Source organism: Drosophila erecta, unplaced genomic scaffold (genome assembly GCF_003286155.1).
Source record: "Drosophila erecta strain 14021-0224.00,06,07 unplaced genomic scaffold, DereRS2 tig00000126-arrow-pilon, whole genome shotgun sequence".
Lineage (NCBI taxonomy): Eukaryota > Metazoa > Arthropoda > Insecta > Diptera > Drosophilidae > Drosophila > Drosophila erecta.
The window spans coordinates 6,918,149-6,936,201 of NW_020825209.1; the positions used below are offsets into that span (position 1 = coordinate 6,918,149).

At 49.2% G+C, this 18,053-nt stretch overlaps 4 protein-coding genes across 4 annotated transcripts; 2 read left to right on the forward strand and 2 right to left on the reverse strand.

Annotated features, from left to right (window-relative positions):
* The first annotated feature begins 699 nt into the window (after nucleotides 1–699).
* On the forward strand, nucleotides 700–1,937 carry LOC6550302 (protein-lysine N-methyltransferase EEF2KMT). Its single transcript, XM_001977720.3, has 3 exons — nucleotides 700–887; nucleotides 954–1,734; nucleotides 1,794–1,937. The coding sequence occupies exons 1-3, from the start codon at nucleotides 816–818 to the stop codon at nucleotides 1,898–1,900; spliced, it is 960 nt and encodes a 319-aa protein (XP_001977756.1). The 5' UTR covers nucleotides 700–815; the 3' UTR covers nucleotides 1,901–1,937.
* A 389-nt stretch (nucleotides 1,938–2,326) lies between these two features.
* On the reverse strand, nucleotides 2,327–4,356 carry LOC6550303. Its single transcript, XM_001977721.3, has 3 exons — nucleotides 4,168–4,356; nucleotides 3,852–4,109; nucleotides 2,327–3,582 (listed from the first exon to the last, which is right to left on the reverse strand). The coding sequence occupies exons 1-3, from the start codon at nucleotides 4,226–4,228 to the stop codon at nucleotides 2,459–2,461; spliced, it is 1,443 nt and encodes a 480-aa protein (XP_001977757.1). The 5' UTR covers nucleotides 4,229–4,356; the 3' UTR covers nucleotides 2,327–2,458.
* Nucleotides 4,357–6,134: 1,778 nt separating this feature from the next.
* LOC6550304 (heparan sulfate glucosamine 3-O-sulfotransferase 6) lies at nucleotides 6,135–8,629 on the forward strand. Its single transcript, XM_001977722.3, is given in 4 exon segments — nucleotides 6,135–6,317; nucleotides 6,676–7,136; nucleotides 7,380–7,900; nucleotides 8,084–8,629. Coding segments are annotated over 3 exon segments (1,152 nt in total). The 3' UTR covers nucleotides 7,888–7,900; nucleotides 8,084–8,629.
* Nucleotides 8,630–8,705: 76 nt separating this feature from the next.
* Nucleotides 8,706–18,045, reverse strand: LOC6550305 (rapamycin-insensitive companion of mTOR). The gene is made up of 12 exons (XM_001977723.3): nucleotides 17,750–18,045; nucleotides 16,089–16,299; nucleotides 15,480–16,025; nucleotides 14,813–14,966; nucleotides 13,890–14,753; nucleotides 13,638–13,814; nucleotides 13,366–13,574; nucleotides 12,418–13,206; nucleotides 12,218–12,342; nucleotides 11,219–12,140; nucleotides 10,422–11,151; nucleotides 8,706–10,356 (listed from the first exon to the last, which is right to left on the reverse strand). The coding sequence occupies exons 1-12, from the start codon at nucleotides 17,811–17,813 to the stop codon at nucleotides 9,280–9,282; spliced, it is 5,868 nt and encodes a 1,955-aa protein (XP_001977759.1). The 5' UTR covers nucleotides 17,814–18,045; the 3' UTR covers nucleotides 8,706–9,279.
* Between the last annotated feature and the right edge of the window lie 8 nt (nucleotides 18,046–18,053).

Genomic DNA, 18,053 nt, shown 5'->3' on the forward strand with positions numbered 1-18,053 from the left:
GCAGTAGTTTCGACCACCCACCCATCTATCTAAAAACTACTGGGTGCTCCAAACGCTCCAAACTTTGCATCCAAAATTTCGCTTAGAATGTGGTTTATCTACACACCTAGTATATGCTGCGGAGCCCAAAAGTGGGCAGCAATATTGCAAGCCTTATCTATACACACAATCCCATTTGATATATTGGACATATTTGGGGGCAATCTTTGGCTAAATTAATACTTTAATTTGCTAATTTGAATTTGAGCTACCCAGCTATGCCATAAGCTCATAACCATAATAACTCATAACTCATGATCCCTATGGACGAAATAGTGTTCTATACGAACTATTCTTGACTTAAAAAATGGGTTTTTTATCTAAACATGGTATGTTGATGCCTTTTCAACGATATATAGCACCTGTTGCCAAGAAGTTATGAAAAAGTAGTATGAAATAGCTGTTTTCCCGCTAAGATAGCGGGTTTTTTCCCATTTCCCATTTAAGTGGACTGCCCCAGTGATATATTTTATACTAAATTGTATTTTTGTGTTATGAAGCCTAAAGTATTTACTATCGAGCATTTAGTTTGCCGTATCAATATTTTCAACCCCGTATGCTGTATTTCTTTTGAGATTAGGTACATTTTTAGCTACTCCCCAAAGTTGTGAGTACCCCTTTTGATTTCCCGACATTCCTCAACCCGACAGAGGGTAAATATTTGGTCACACTGGTCCAAGTGCCGGGTGCGATTCACGTTGCTACTTTTGTTCGCTTGGGAGTGGGTTTTCATATCGAAATAGCGGAGGAAATCGGAACTTGGAGCGGCCGAAAAAATGTCCGGGAAGTACGGCAAGCTGCAGCAGCAGTTCCTCTGCTGCTATCCGGTGTACAAGATGGCCTGGTCGGTGAGTATATACATATGTTTGCGCCGTCCACATGTTTCATACCAATCGGTTTGGTGTCCATTGCAGTCGGTCAAGTTGCCACTCAACTGGGAGGATCAGCAGGAGCTGATAGCGGCCACCTGTGGCCACCCAATGAACCGTCGATATCCAGTGCGTCGCAGCTACCTGGAGGCCTTCCTCAAGCAGCTGATCCACCTGCTCCGCGATCAGGAGGATGTGCACGACGACATATACAGCAGCTTGTGCGGTCCGGTGGCGGACAACATAGCGAGCACAGGACCATCCATGTACGCCTACAAGCACTATCTCCTCGAACCGGGCGCCCACATAACGCTCCGCGAGTCCACCAGCTGTGTGGCCGAGGGCACAACGGGATTGTGCACCTGGGAAGCGGCTCTGGCCCTCGGCGATTACTTCCTACAGCACCGCGACCTGGTGCGTGGCAAGAACATAGTGGAGCTGGGAGCCGGTGCCGGGCTTCTGGGAATCCTGCTGAAACTACCGGCCCTGCAGCTGCACGTGGGCCAGGTCCTGCTGACCGATGGCAGTGAACCGTGCGTCCAGCTGATGCGAGATAATATCAGCCTCAATTTCCCAGACACGCCCAAGGAGCAGATGCCCAAGGCGGTGCAGCTAAGCTGGGATGCGGTCAGCAAGTTCCCCTGGGAGTCGCATGCTGAAACGGATCTTCTGATGGCCTCCGATGTGATCTACGATGATTCCCAATTCGATGCACTGCTGGGTGCCATGGACTACTTGTACACCAGGCGAGGAAGTGGGCTGGAAACCCTGCTGGCCAACACGGTGCGAAACGTGGACACGCTGCACAAGTTCATGACCCAGCTGGGTGAGTTGTCATATCTCCGCAAAAAGAATGCCCGCATAAATATGCATATATTCCTCCAGGTGACAATGGCTACAAGGTGACTCCATGTGCGAACGTATCGGCCTGTGCCAGCCACTTTTGTCGCGATCACACCGCCGCCGTTCAGATAATCTCCATAAGACGCTAGTTTTAGTCCTAAAATAAACCGACATCACGAAAACAAACACCTATTATCTAGATCCGACTTAAGATCTTGATTACACCTCAGATGGGATTGTATTGCACAGGATGCGGTGATACTCATTTCTTTTACCTAATCACAATCCGATCCCACAACTATCATATCTGAAATTCAGATTCGGAATTCGAATGCAGAAGTATTCACAGCCCATTAATGATGATAAAGTAGAAGATATGAAAATAAGTATCTCAGAAGTTGTATATCTTGTGTTTTAAGAACCTGGCCAGCATAGCTTTTTTAGGCTTTAAATTAATGTTCTTTAGACGTTTATATTACTTATAAAGCCAGTGGAAAATGGTAGATATTTGTAGACAAAACTTCCATTGGGACGTCCCATATATATTCCTATTGTCACCATAAAACCAGTGCGTGGTGTGTGGATATAGACTGAAGAGTCTATTTACTTTCGATTCATTAAATACTGAGTATTTGTGATAAGATAAGAAAGAGTGTGAAAAGATCGAGGGGACTCGATAGCCGAGCGACCTATAATCAAATTCGGGGTCACTGGTTGATGGTGGGAATGGTGCCGTCGTTCAGCCAACGGACGTTGAGCTGCTCGATCTGGTGCTTCATGAAGATGATGCCGTACACCTCGTACTGAATCTCAAGCAGCTGGGCGCGATGCGTCCGGGGCACCTTCATGCCCACCACGAGGGCCAGCAGCGAGGTGATGATGAGGAAGACGAATCCCTGGGCCATCAGGGTGCTCGAATCGGTGGCGTAGAAGTAGGAGTTCTTCGCATCCGCCACGAAGTAGAAGTACACGATGCTGGTGCAGACCAACTTGAGCACGTAGGAGACGCATATGATGCATTCAGTGAAGAGCAAGTGGGTGACCTCCAGCAGGAGGATCTGCTGCTGCGAGTACGACAGGCCGAAGAGCACAAGGAGCAGCCAGAGCGACCACCTGGACTCCGTCACGCTGCAGAGGATCATGGCGAGCAGGGTGAAGAAAATGAGGGCCACCTGCGAGCCCACAAAGGTGATCTTCACCGACAGGAACCACTGGCAGATGAGGGCCAGCAGGCTGCCCGCAAAGATCACCCAGAACATGCCGTCGATGCCGGAGAACTCCGTCAGCCGGATGGCCGGATTCAGGGCGAACCAGTAGACAAAGTACACGAACAGGGCGAACTGCACGGCCTCTGTGAAGAGGAGCAGCAGCATCATGTTCCACTGCTGGTTCTTGGTCACGTAGAAGAACTGCAGCCGCTTTATGACCTCCGATCGCTTCTCGAAGATACTGCCATTGGAGTTGGCGATCCGCAGGTCGTTGTCCATGCTGTTCACCAGGTCGACGGTGCCCAGAAAGTGGAGAACCTTCTGGCCCACCAGGATGGCCAGCACGACGGCCGCCACACTCAAGTAGGTGCCGGCGAAGTTCACGTAGATGCCATCGATCAGTTGCTCCGTGGTCGTCGTCTGTCCGGCCAGCTCCTTCACATTCCGACTGTACGAGGACACGATCAGGCTGACGGCGGACGCCACGCCCAGGAGGTAGCAGCTGCAGCTGCCCGAGAGGAACAGCGACCTGCCGCCCTTGGAGCTGATGGTGTGCAGGAAGCTATAGCCGGCCACGAAGGTCATGCTGTGCGCCACGTACGATATGTAGGCTCCAACGTGGTCTGTAAATTAGATAGAGGGATGTTGAAGAACTCGCTGGATTCAAAAACTTATTTTTTAAAGGCATCATATCGAAAGGGAGGGCTTCTTGCTTGAGATTGTAAGTGCATTCAAAACCCATTTGATTACCGGAACTCATTCAATAATTTCTTTGAGTTTAGTACACAAATTATTCACTTCAGAGAGAGCATTTTTGAAAATCTTTAAGCATATTTTGTGTTGTATTCGTCTTGTTTGATTTAGGGTTCCTAAGCTTTTCGAAATGACTCACCAAATCCATCGGCAAAGTAGAAGCAGCTGCCTATGAGATTAAAGATTCCGGCGGCCAGGAGCAGCCATGGCTGCCAGTAGACGATGCACTTCTTCACAAGCTTGACCGCCAGCATGGCCAGGGCAGTGACCACCGCCCAGCAGGCGCCCAGGATCAGGGGTCCATAGTAAATGAGTCCAGCGTTGAGGTTCCGTTCCGCAACAAAGGCGCAGATCGTATAGCCGAAGATCATGCCGCACGGCAGGAAGCACAGGCAGACTGGAAGTGAATGAGATTTGGTATCTGGACAAAGATCTCCTCTGTTTGGGTGACTCACCCACATAGCTGGGCGCATACTTGAAGAACTTCAGCACAATTTTGGCCCACACGTTCGTCATATTTGCGGTAGATTTGCGTAAGTTAGTCCAGCAGCAGGCAGGTTCACCTAACGAAGGAGCTTAGAGCATTTTAGCGAGTAGCTGGAGCGGAGATGCCCACGATGGAACGCCGGACAAATGCCAAATGGGCTGGTGGAAGTCCGGCGAAGAATTCGACTGCGGTGAAGGCGGCGCAGATAAGGCGATAAGATAACCCAACCCGACCAGGTGTATGTGTGTGGCCATGGATGGTACACGGGCGGAAAAGTTGAGGGCTCGGGATTATCTACAAGGGAAATAATATATGTAGGTATGAATAAGGATAGACAAAAAGAAAATCTAAGAGGGTGCGCATCTTGTACAGAGAATGGATATATAAACAAGGTTTTTCCACTTAAATGTATCCGATTTTTATCCAAAACCATAATTTTTTTAAACTAATAATTTTTTAACTTATAAATGATGAAAACAACTCATTGAAATATTTAAATAACATTCAAAATGTTACCTATTTTAAGTAAAGCGCACTATTTTTACCCCAATGTAATATGATCGAATTCTTAGGCCTTTTTTCACAAGTGTATCCCAAAGTGAGTGACTAATGCCGCATTGGAGCAAGCCACTTGGACAGATAAACAGATGTCCGTCGCTTGATAAGCGCCTTGGCAGTTTACCACGCTGCCAAGGAAATGTACAATTTTCGGCCTTTCACATGCATAAGGAAGCGTCGATATGGGAAAGGCCATTGGGCCATTTCATCGACAGGGCTTAAAACTAATCTGAAATGGCTAATGGTGATAGGGAGGACGGTCAATAGAACGTCCGGCGATAAAGCTTGGGAAATTGATTTCAATTCAGTATTAAATGCCAGCAGTTACTTTATCAGGCACAAGTGGGGTTGGGAGGAGGTGGGTGGTTAAATGGGTCGGGTAGATTCTTAGTTAGTTTGTTTACCTTTGAGCGGAAAATTGATTGCAGCCGTGAGCGAAAAAGAGAGCGTTGCGTAAAGGCGGTAAGGAATTAAAGGTTCGTGCGAAGAGAGTGTGGAAGATTTCATTTTAAGATGGCACTCGCAGCCGACATTATAAATTATGTTATAAATATAACAAATATTACAACATTTGCAATTCCAGTAGCGAAAATACCTTACATTACAATTAACATTTTGTATAAATCAATAATGCGAATCATAATAATCATGGGTCTATGCTTAAGGTGTAGCATTAAGTTTTGCCCAATCTTAACATTACTTCATAAGACTTGGAAATTAGCTACCAGCTTATATGAAAAACTTGTATATTCACATTTGATTTTTAAAGGAATCTCGCAAAAGACGTCGTAACTCTTTCGAGCAGTGTACTTCGAGCATGTGCGACGTCACAACAAAGGCGATTCCGAGAGCTGGCGAGAGCGAACAAAACGCTCAATTGCATAAGACGAGAGAAGATGTGGCTAATGCGCCTGTGCGCTTCCCAGGCGTAACCATGACACGGCCGCCCCATCCTGCCCTCCTGCGCTCCCGCCATCCTGCCATCCTGCCCTCCTGCCCGAACGGAGCCGAACCGGCGGCCCAGGCAGCGCTTATCCGCTGGCCGGGCACCCCAATGTCTTGGTACTGCCTTATCCCTGCCTTTCACTTCCGGAACTCGGCTGCGACGACAGCTCCGGCAATTGCAGCCCGAACTCGCAGCGGCAGGACCACCCCAACCACACCAAACATCCCGAACCACCTACCAACACCAGCACCAGCAGCAGCAGCATCATCGAACAGCCCCATTCCTTCACTTCGCGTTGGCGGTAGCCGGCAGCCGCTGCTGCGATTGCAAATCAGAATCAGAATCGGAATCCGGATGCTGCAGTCAGTGCTCCGGGGCAACTGACTGGCAATGGGATTCGACGGAGCGCTTGCCACCGATTATTCAGCCAGATGCAAGACACGGCAGCCACCAGCGCCTAGTCAGCCATGATTGTGATGAGCATCTGGTGCAGCAGCCTCAGCCTGAGCAGCCGCAGCCTGGCCATCGCCCTGGTGATCTGCGTGACTCTGGTCTACTTCTCCTACAGCTTCAACGCCTGCCTCCTGGCCAGCATCAGTCGCAGCCTGCAGCAGGTGAATATGTCCACGAGTCGGTGGAAAATGTGCCACAATTGGGGGCTTGGTGCACCCAACATTTGCATTTTTGCATGAAAACAAGCTGATGGGTTCTTAGTTCTTATACATATACTGGCTAATCGAATGTAAGGTTTGGCTACAGATATATATATACAAAGTGAAGCCTATTCAAAAATAGGAGAATTTCTGAAGCATTTAACAAGCTGTCCAAGAGTGTGCTGTGAAAAGTAAACTTTGTGATGTTTTATGTAATGTTGCCTACTTTTCGTCATACTTACTTGTGAAATGTGAAATGTGTGCATTCTTATAAGTCAATATTGATATGTTTCGTTGACCTCTGACCTCTCCCGCGCAGAGCAACTTACGCAACCTACTGGCGCTGACCTCCTCGCCCCGCAACGAGAGCAATAACGCCGCCAACAGCAGCAACAGCAGCAGCAGCAGCAGGAACAGCTCCACCACCACCGGTGCACCACCGGCGCAGACGGTGACCAGCAGCCTGGATGGGGCGCCCAAGTATCAGCTGCTCCGGCAACAGGGCCTCCGACCATCGCGCCACCTGCCCGACACGCTCATCATTGGCGTGAAGAAGAGCGGGACGCGGGCGCTGCTCGAGTTCATACGCCTGCATCCGGACGTCCGGGCCGCCGGTTCGGAGGTGCACTTCTTCGACAGGCACTACCAACGGGGACTACGCTGGTACCGCCACCACATGCCGTACACCATCGAGGGCCAGATCACCATGGAGAAGTCGCCCAGCTACTTCGTCACCAAGGAGGTGCCGCAGCGCGTCTACCACATGAATACGGCGACAAAGTGAGCTATTCCAAGGCAAAACTATGTTGATCATAATCGTAAATGGATATTTCATTAGATTTGTCTGAGACTTCAAAGATATTTGAAGATATATCCCATAAAACTTGAAACCATGGCACATTAAATGAAATGGTTTCCAGAGAATAACACGATTTGATCATCGTAGAACGCACTAACCACATATTTAGCTGGGCCACATATCATTACCATATCCCATTTAATGCTTATTTTCTGTGCCTGTAGGTTGCTGATTGTGGTGCGGGATCCGGTGACGCGGGCCATCTCCGACTACACGCAGGCGGCGAGCAAGAAGGTGGACATGAAGCGTTTCGAGCAGCTGGCCTTCGTCAACGGGAGCTACTCGGTGGTGGACACCAACTGGGGGCCGGTGAAGATCGGCGTCTATGCCCGCTACCTGGAGCGCTGGCTGCTCTACTTTCCGCTCTCGCAGCTGCTCTTCATCAGCGGCGAGCGGCTGATCATGGATCCCGCCTACGAGATTGGACGCGTGCAGGACTTCCTCGGTCTGAAGCGTGTGGTCACCGAGAAGCACTTCTACTTCAATGCCACCAAGGGCTTCCCCTGCCTCTTCAAGTCGGAGGCCCGCTCCACGCCCCACTGCCTGGGCAAGACCAAGGGTCGCAACCACCCGCACATAGATCCCGGGGCCATCGAGCGACTCCGCGAGTTCTACCGGCCCTTCAACAACAAGTTCTACCAGCTGACGGGCATCAACTTCGCCTGGCCATAGGATCCACGGCTGGGTGAGTAGACGGCACTGGGATACATGCAAGGCTAGTACCACAATGGCTTGGCCAGAGACTGGGATCAGGATCCCCTAAAGCAGCTGGGCACTTTCACTGAACTACTCAATTACATATCATATCACATTGGAGTACGCTTGACCATCCCTAATCCCTAATATCTGCTATCAATTTCCGTTTCAGCGGGCGTGAAATGAATGGAGTATGAGAAAATGAGATATTGTTGTTGCTGGCCAGGCAACGGACTGATATTGTTGATTGCATTTTTGATACATATAATTGTACTTATATATATAGTATATACACACATAAAATTAGTGCTCAATTAATTGTAGCTTTACCAGGAGACAATTTCAACAAAGTGCGCCCCTGAAAAGTCCGCACTCAAACAATACGGTTCCTCACTCCAATTCAAATGAAACTCAACTCACATTTCCCACTATACTCGAAAATCAAGCAGTTGGACGCGGAGGAGCCACGTTCGATCCGAGATGGACATGGTTCGCCCGCCCACTGGTACTACCCTACCAGACCTACATACTTAAGATCATTATGTGCATTTATATACAAAAATAGTGAAATAATAGAGCTTACTACGAAATTCCTACAGTCTCCTAAACATATACAATATTGTATGAATAGTTCCAAGAATTTCAATTGCATGACTCAACCAATACGATTGCTTAGCCAATTTCAATTAAAACACAACCCAAATAAATCGACCTTAAATCTAGCCAACCGAAAGCAATACGCTTCTCTTTCCTTCAGATTTTATAGCTCAACATTTAGTAAATCGAGCTGGGGGTTTCATTTTTTGTAGTTTATTGATTTCATTTTGGTTTTAAATTGGTTGTGAACGAATCACGGTATGCTTCTTGCTGTGTTCTCAACAATAGTGATAATTTCTTGGTTAAGGGATTGTGTGGTCTTATTGTTTTCGCCTGCCACTGGGTGGCTTTTTTTGTTTTAAGTACATTAATTAAATAAATTGCGGTGGTTTGTGGTTGTTTCTTGTTGCTTCAAGGTAATTATCCAATTTGCTTTCGATCTGCTTCTATAAAATATGTTGGTAGATGCTACATTAGAAAATTATATATTATTTTTTGGGATTTTTGTCGTTTGTTGGTTTCATGCTTACGGTTATGAATTTCATTAAAAATAACTATGATTAAGTGGTGATCGTATAAGTAACTATGGTAATAACTTTACTCGTAACAAACTATGCGAAAATAACTTAAATCCTATAGTAAGGTTTGCCTAAACCTAGGTAGCTACACGTTCTTTGATTTGATATTTTACAATCATCCGTTTGATTTCGGTTTAGGTAGGCGGGCGGGCAGTAAACGAGATGTATGTGTAGGCAGTGCGTCACCGTTGGACTACTTCAATTGATCTTCCCCGAGTGCGTCTACGAGTTGCCGCACGGTTGTCACCCCCACACCACAGATGCGAGATGCTCTTCTCGCCTTCGCCACCTCATCGAGTACCGCTTCTGACTTGGAGCTCTGTAAGCGCTTCTCGCAGTACAGGCTGCCCACTGGCTTGGCCATCGATGCCGCCAAGCTCTTGGTCACCGTGGAATATCTTAGGGCCGACGACGAGGACTCATTGCCGTACACACCACCAGTTCGCTGCTCACATGCCAGCGCATATGCATTCACATCACTCTGTATCGTACGCTTGGGCTGAATTGAGCTTTCGATTGGTGGCGGCGTTGGTGTTCTCTGGCTGCGATCCTTGATGGGAAACTTGTTCTTGGTGCAGCTCAAGTCGAGCTCCAGCGTATAGAACCGCCCGCGTGTGAATTGCCGGTTTTCGTTCTTTAGAATTGTACTGGCATTATCGGATGCACTTGTCGCAGCACCAGAGGAGTTGGATGTTGCCGCACCTGAACCGGAACCTGGTACCGGCTGGCTGGCTGTGCATGTGCAGATGCTGCTGCGATTGCTGTTGCCTGTGGGCAGGGCTGTATGGGCGGTGGTCACCGAGCTGGCCTGGGTGCCTGCTCCACTGCCGTCGCAAACATCCTCGCCGGGGTCATCTTCGCCGTCGGTACTAGACAACGAACTCTCCGTATCGTCAATGTGCAGCTGGTTCCGGATCTTTGCTTTCGTTTGAGCACTGCCCGGTTGAGCGGCAGGCGAAGACTTGTTTATTCGTGGCGACTGATCCATCAGCAGGTTCTCCCAACTAGTCTCATAAACGCTAGCCAGTTGGGCCGCCGGCTTAGGCTTGAGAATCGTTTGCTTGAACGGCATGGCCTGGATTGCCGTGGGTGGCGTGGCCTCTGCTTTCTCCTCAGCGGAAAACTTTCGTGTGCCAATTATGAGCTGAGGCTCTACGTAGAACGAGTCAAAATTAAGGTCCAGAAAGAGTTCCTGCAGGAAGCGGCGGGCTATCATCCTATAGCTATTCCTGCCCAGTGTTTTGCAGGACTCCGAATAAAGGCATATATCCTAGAGTTAAAAACGTGCTTAGTTCAGATTTCTTACAGTATATGGGATTTCTGAATGGATCTCACCTGGAAGGCGTGCGGGTGCTTTTGCTTAAGCTCCAACAGAGCCATTTTTGACTGCTTGGCACTAACGGGATTAGCGAGACGCTGCACGTTGTACAAGATGGAGGCCGTAAGCCTGTCCGGCAGGCTATCCTCGCTCAGCATGCTCTCTGGCGAATGGAAGCTGATGTCGGCGCCAAGTGCTGTCGAAGCTCCTTGGGCAGTAGGGCCGCTCTTTTTGGCGAAAACTGGTCCAGCCTGGATGCCGGCAGCCAGCAGAGCTGCTGCTGCACTGCTGTACAGTTCGCAGGGAGCAAGGGATGCGCCTCCTCCCCCATTACTCTGGCTGCCGCTGTCATTACGCTGCTGTCGCGGGGAGCGGGCACAATGGAGACACAGGCTCCGCGAGTGCTTGGCGCCCTGCTGTAATTGTCGTGGTTGTCGCCGACTTGCAGACGAGACGTCCGACAGCGATGATATAACCGATGACTCATCGCCGCCCTCGTTGGTAAGCGAGTCATTGAGGAACTGTGGCCGACCTATGCTGCTCAGCAGATTTATGCCCACTAGATCTTGGTCCTGGATATCACGCGACACGTACGTTCGACTGAGGTTACGCGTCGGAAACAGGTCCAGAACGTTCTTGGGCAAGCAAATACCCGCATAGCAAGGCCCTTTCAAATCATTTCGAGGCAGGAACTTGGGAGCGTTAAGAGTAGGCAGCAACACATTCAACTCGTCCGCGGAAAGGCGTCTGTGAGCAGATTACCAAGTTACACTATTAGTACCTATTAACGTGACCACCGTCGTGGAGGACTCACCTGTAAACATCACTCAGCTGGCGGTCCAAGCTGCGCACTTTGAGCCGACGATGGGAATGAGTCCAGTCGAGCTTGCGCATCTGAACATCCGGTGTATCCAATATGTCCGCATAATCGTAGAACTCCGCCGATGATTCCGAGAATACGGGTCGGCTGTGCTTGCGCAGGGAGCGTAGCTGGGCATAGCCCTTCATCGCCATTGGACTGAGGGTGGAAGACAGTATACTGGTGGCCAGGTAATGTCGACGGATCAGCTCATCGCTCTCGAGCAGATTGGACATGCTTGGAATAGGACTCAATGGGAATTGCTGGAACTCAATAGCTGCGGCGGCATATGCAGCTGCAGTGCGTCCGGTCACCGATTCGCAGCTGCTAACGCCGGAAGTGTTTGAATCCGTGCAGGAGTTGTACCGTATTCGATGCTGATACGGAGTTGGGTAGAGAACCGCTCCCGACATCGTCGCTACTCCACCGCCAAGCAAGCTGATCACATCCGTGGTCTTCGATTCGGAGAGCGAGCGCTGGTGCTTGCCCTGCCGCAGATTGCTGCCCTCCGGCAACGTCTTTGATTTGGCAGCCACTCCAGCCAACATTCTTGGATGAACATCATCGGTCGTGGTGCGAGCACTATCCGTGGCCGTAATCGTTGTATTTGGATCCTGCACTATGGGATGTATTCCGACGGCTGTGCCGGCAATGGCTACACCCCCCGCACCACTTGCATCAGTCTGGTCGGGGGGTATGTGCCAAAAGTCTGAGCCTGTTTCGTAGAATCTTTCTATATACTCATCCATTATAGTCACATTGTCCGCCGGCACGTCCTCGTAGTAATGTCGCACAGGTGTATACTGGTTGGACATCCAATCCTCCGGCTGATGCACGGGCCACATTGTGTTTTTGTCATGTCGCACGCTCAGCCAGTCTGCGAAACATTGATTTTTCAATTAGCACACAATCAAAACATGTAAACATTTTTACTTGTAATATGCATATACTTACTCAACTTAAAAAGAATATTGGCACCAGCCTGTGTGCCTGCGATAAGTCCTAAGGCACTAAAACAGGTGGCCCGCACCGAATATACCTCGCACTTGGTCACCAGAACAATCAGCTTCTCGTACAGTCTAAAAAATAAGGAATTTCGTAAAAGCTTGCATCTTTTGTACTAGTGTACGGTATGGAATGTATTGTTCACTCACCTGGCATTCAGTTCGACAAAGTATTCAATTCCATTGGCGTGGGTTGAGGCGTGGGCCAGTGCCCAAATGGCCGCTTTCAGTTCCAGGCACTCGGCATCGTCCGTGCATTTGGCGCGTGTGAGCAGTTCCAACAGCTGAGGCAGGTCTCCGTACTTCCGTAGTGCCGTCATACCCTGGCCAGTTTGAGCCATCTGGCCGTACAGATGGGGGGCAATATTTGGAGGTACAGTCTGTGGTCTCTGGTTGCAATTGCGACGCGAGTAGTAGCCATCTTCGTTGCGAATGTGCAGCGTCAGGCTAGAGTGGGTGTCAGCTTCCACAAGAAGCACGTAGCGCTTGTTATACCCATTCCGCCAGTAGCGGATCTCCTCCTCGATCCGCGCCATCGTACTGTTCAGGCCACGGGGCAGTGAGTAATAGCGGGCCATCAGCAGACGTCCTGCATCACCACGATGCGTTAGATTTGGCCACCGACTGACTATCTCCTCCAAGTAGTACTTGTCGTGGCAGGCCTCCTCCAGTACATCCATTGCCGCCAGCCCCACGCTGCGATCCGTATCCCGCGTCTGGTTGATTATCAATGGAATGCCCCATACCTCGAAGTGAGGCAGACGGGCACGCAACAGCACTGCCATGAACTGGGTGGCGTACAGACGTCCGCGTGTCTTCGCCGACGTAAGTGCCTTTTCCAGCACCTGACGTGGTAGCTTCTCGTAGCTGTAGTTCAGGCCGGAGACAATCAGCTTAACATAGCAGACGTGGTCCGTCACCCGCACCAAATTGATCAAGCTGAAATTAAAGGAATCTCGATTAGCATAGGTTTTACAAGTTTGAGTTAATATTAATCGAGTTTAACCCGTTTGGTTAGTGGATTCATTTTGGTCTAACATCTATAGGTACATTAACCTTACAAGATTTGAGTCATATTACATATCATTCAGCACTCACTATTCAAATACGGTGGTGTTTTTGAGTACTTCGATGCCTTTTACGGTTCGGCACATGCGTCCGATGTAGAGAAAATACTGCTGACACATCGTGTTATTCATATGCTGTGGACTAAATAAACAGTCGTGTGCACGATTCGATGTGGTGACGGCCGCCAGCTGCTGGCTGATGTCCGAAAAGTAGTCGGTTATAAAGCGCATACATTCAAGCTGCAAATTCATAAGTAATATTATGTTAGTTTAACTTATTAAGCAATCAATGAAAGGACAGACCTCGTTGCTGCACAGGAGGACGTCAATCAAATCCAGTCCAGCACTGACATAGGTAGGCAGGCTCTGTCCGGGCACCAAATCCTGGTGAGAGAACCGATTGTTGCGCGGCTTGTAGAAGTCCACAAGTCGCTTCAGGAACTTTCCCTGGGTGTAGTCCAGTTTGCGGATTAAATTCGACTGAAAAAACACAGGTAAGAATCGTTTATTAACGGATGTTAATACGAAGATCTCATATTTCTTCATTTAGTTTACCCTCAGTATGGTGGTGATAACATCCCAGTCCCAGAGATGCGCGTCCGCTTGGCTCAGCACACGGGAGTCTGCCAGCAGCCGATTGAAGGCTCGAAAGTTATCAAAGAAGGCTTGCGGAAGGAACTTTCGCTTCAGTCGAAAACTGGACCTCGACGAAGTCGAAGCCTGTGAGTTGGACTCGTCGCTCGAGGAGACAGAGTCCAGCCGAGAGCGATCGTGGGTGCCCTTAAACTGAGTGACAGGCGGTACCGCAAAGGCCGCCGCTTCCGCCGTTTCCTGCAACTGTAGCACAGGACCCGCCTGCTCCTGCACGTTAAGGTGCCGACGAAACAGTCGCGTCTGGATGAGAGCACCGCCCTGGATAATGCTGTCTAGGAATAGGCTGCACGACGCCGGCCGCTGCCGGAGCATCTTCTGGTAGTTTTGCAGAGCGGCCACCGCCGCATTGGCCTGCTGGTTTCCCAGTGTGGCATGGCCCACCAGCGTCGGCAGAGCCGGACTCGTACTGCAAATGTCCGGAGGCAGGTGTGTATGCATTAGCTGCAGGATCTTGCCAATCAGCACCGTAGCCTGCACCGACACGAACTGGTCGCTGCTCACCGCAACCTCGACAAGCGCATTGAGCAGTCCAGTCTCGAGGAAACTGTATAGCATCAGAGCCAGGTGCTGCTCCACTACGCTCGGTGCACGCGCCGCCAACGTTGGCAGAATGGAGCGCCCTTCGGCGGACACGAAGCCATTGCTCAGCAGCCACGAGTCCTGGAAGTCCGATGGATCCACAGCCTGCAACGCCACCGCATAATCATCCGTCCAGGTTGGCTGCGGCAGCGAAAGCAGCTCGTACAGCAAATCCAATATTGCTTTCTGTTGTAAGCGAACATTCAGTAAGTTCGGTTTGATACTAAAAGTTCGATACTACTCACTCTGACTTCGATCTGGTTTAAATAAAGAGCGTCGACTATTGCTTTTAGGCCTGAGGGTTTGCTAGGATCACAGAATTCGAGGGTGCCCGTCCAGCTGCGCAGCACGGACAGTAATGCAAGCCGACAGCTGGTGTAGCGAAGTTCACGTGCATCCCTGAAAGATAGTTTTATTTATAAAAGAATGATGTAACTGATAGCGCTTATCTTTATAGTTTGTACAACTTTTGCAAAAACATGTATTGTTTGTGGGGCAGACTTGATCGATTTTCTTAAAAAATTGCTAAAAGTGTTTTGCTCGATTTTTACTACTCATTTAGAACAAGAAACGAGGTCAATGACCGTGCTGCCTTAAGTTATCTAATACATATGTTATATTTAGAATTTTATGATTGCATCCGCTATTTGATTATCGTAAAGCGGCATCATGTTTATTTATTATTTGGATTAGTTCCCAGCATTAGCTATAATATGGATTACTTTCGGCGAATCCATGAGTGAAGTTGATCATATTACGTCTGGCTAAATAAACTGATTCAGCGATTACGAAACATGAATGTGATATTTGTCGTCAGCTTTTTCTGTGCCTGTGATTTTGAGGAAGTTGGACTAACCCATTTGAAAAGTTTTCTCCAAGGAGGGTTAGGGGGACCTTTTCTGGGGCACTCACTTGTTTTTATCGACGATGCCCTGCCGGTAGGTGAAGTCGCAGTAAGGTGCCGCCAGGCAATCCAGCCGCACACCGCAGATGTTCCTTGTCTGCGGCCATTCGAGAAGGTACAGGAGCACGCCGCACAGGCTCTCCGCGATGCGCGGATTGTGGCACTCCAACACGTTGCGGGTGATGGAGGTGACGCCGCCGCAAACGATGAGCAGCGCCGGATTCAGCACGGCGAACTCCGCCAGGGTGGCCAGGCAGGCGCGCAGTAGGTTGTCGTTCTCCTCGATCCCGCTGTCCGCCAGAGAGACAAGGCAGCGAACCACCGCCGGACTGATGTCCTCCGGCGCGATGGCCAACATCTTGCGCACCAGCTTCAGTGCCTGGACGCGCTCGTCGTCGTTCTTCAGCATCAGATCGATGGAGCGGCAGAGCAGGTGCTGCAGCTGCAGAGCATTGAACGCCTTGATGTCCTTGGGCGTGCTAATGGCATACCGGATCGTTCTCAGCGCCGCCGCTCGCACTTGGGTAAAGGCGTGCACCAGTGAGGCACTAAGGCTGCAATGAATGGCGATCCATTAGACATGTCATGTACGATGGTGGCCACACCCGGCAACTTACCAGTAGAGCAGCTCCTCGGTGGTGAAGCGTATGTTGCTGTGGTGGGAGCCCTTTCGGGCCCCCAAACAGAGCGAGGCCAGCGCGTTGAGCAGGAACAGGCGCTTCGTGTCCCGCGTCTCCTCCAAGCAGAGCATCGAGTATATGTCGAAGGCATTTTCGGCGGCCGATCTCTGTGGATCCAGGCGGTAAAAGTCCTCCGGATCCTGCGAAACTGAAATTTAAGAATAGTTTCATGTCTTTTATTAGAACCAAAGAGTACGCCAATAATATATCAGATCCTTGATTACTAAGGAAGTGATAAAAAGCTAATATATAATATAATATGTTATATATGTATCTACATCTATGTACGTACATAAGTACATACGTATCAAATCTAATATCAAAACCATAAGCATATCATATTAATAAATAAATATGTATTAATTACGAGTAATAGCTGATTCAGATATGCTCACTTATATTCTGATCATAACAATACGTTTACTTAATGGGACTTTTCCGGTCAAGGGGAGGTGCACACATGCATGAACACAGCGACTTGCATTAGAAAGCGATCAAAGTGAAATTGATCGCGGATCGAGGAAAGCTAATCAGCTCAGCCGCTGCCGCAGTCGCTGCCTCTCTCTCTGCCTCTGCCGACGCTGGCGCAGACTGTGCACGTGAAATGACAACAACACAACGTCGTAACAGTTTCGTTGTTGTTGTTGTCGTCGTTACAGCTAACTGTACTTGCATGATGGTTTTGGTTGGAAAGGGAGAGAGAGAGAGACAGACAGGCAGAGCGAAAGAGTGTGGAGAAAGGAGAGAGCACGGCGAGTAGGGGAAGAACGAAAGAGTGAAGGACACGATGAATGGAAGAAACCGAGCATTTCGTATGCTATTGTTTTTGTCGTTCTATTAGTGGCTGTTGTTATTGTTGTGGTTGCTGTTGTTGTTACTGTCAATGTTTTGTGAATGTTTATGTTGTTGCTCGTGCTGCGTCATCGTTTTTGGGGGGCTCTCTCTATGCTGTGGCGACCGTTCTATAAATAATCGGCCAACATGAAGCCGAAGAATTTGGTCAAATGGCAACACCAACAAAAGTAACCAAAATAAAACCAAGAAGTACATAAATACAAATAAATAGAAAATAGAAACGAGAAGAACAACAAATGTATAAATAACGGGGGAACACTGAGGAGATCAGGAGAATTGCTGATCAGAATGCCATGCTGTCGATACATGCGTACATCACTGTTGCATCGCTGCTATATCGTTACCGTTATGCGCAGTGCTGCCAGTATGCTTTTGCCACTGTTATTGTTGTTGTTGCTTCTGCTGCTGCTAGTTGACATCAATGTCAACAAAACAAAAAACCTATGCAACCAATTATTGACTAAGTCCCATCAACAGAAGGCTGCAGGAGGTCTTGGTGGGGGTTTGGGGAGAACACAGCTCAAGATCCACAAAACAACAGGAACAACAACAACAGCAACAGCTGCTGCTGTAATGCTTTTGCCTCGCCGTAATGCAAAATAATGCAAACTGAATCGAATGTCGTGGCTCGTAGGGGGTGGGGGGGTGCGATGAGAGACAAAAAGTCGAACTGAGTGATTGCGCCATTATGCCGATGCCACCGCCGCCGTGTTTGATGTCAATTAGCACATTCGTTACATTACCTTTGATGCGTAATTGTAATTTGCTCCGCTTGCCAAAACGCCAACTGGAATGTTGGGAGGCCATCGCGTTGCTCGCCTCTTTTACGATTCGCTGATGGGGGCGTGGCGAGGCGGGTGCGGCGCCGTCGCCCGCTCACCTATTAGCTATATGTCGCACACACGCACACACCACAACAAACGAATCACACTTAAATATATTGCTTTTCAATTTCACTTGCTGCACAATTTACATTTTTTTATTGCTCGCCGCTTCAGTGTGACCGTTGTCGGCGGAGGAGGAAATCCCAACTGTAGAGCGCCGCCG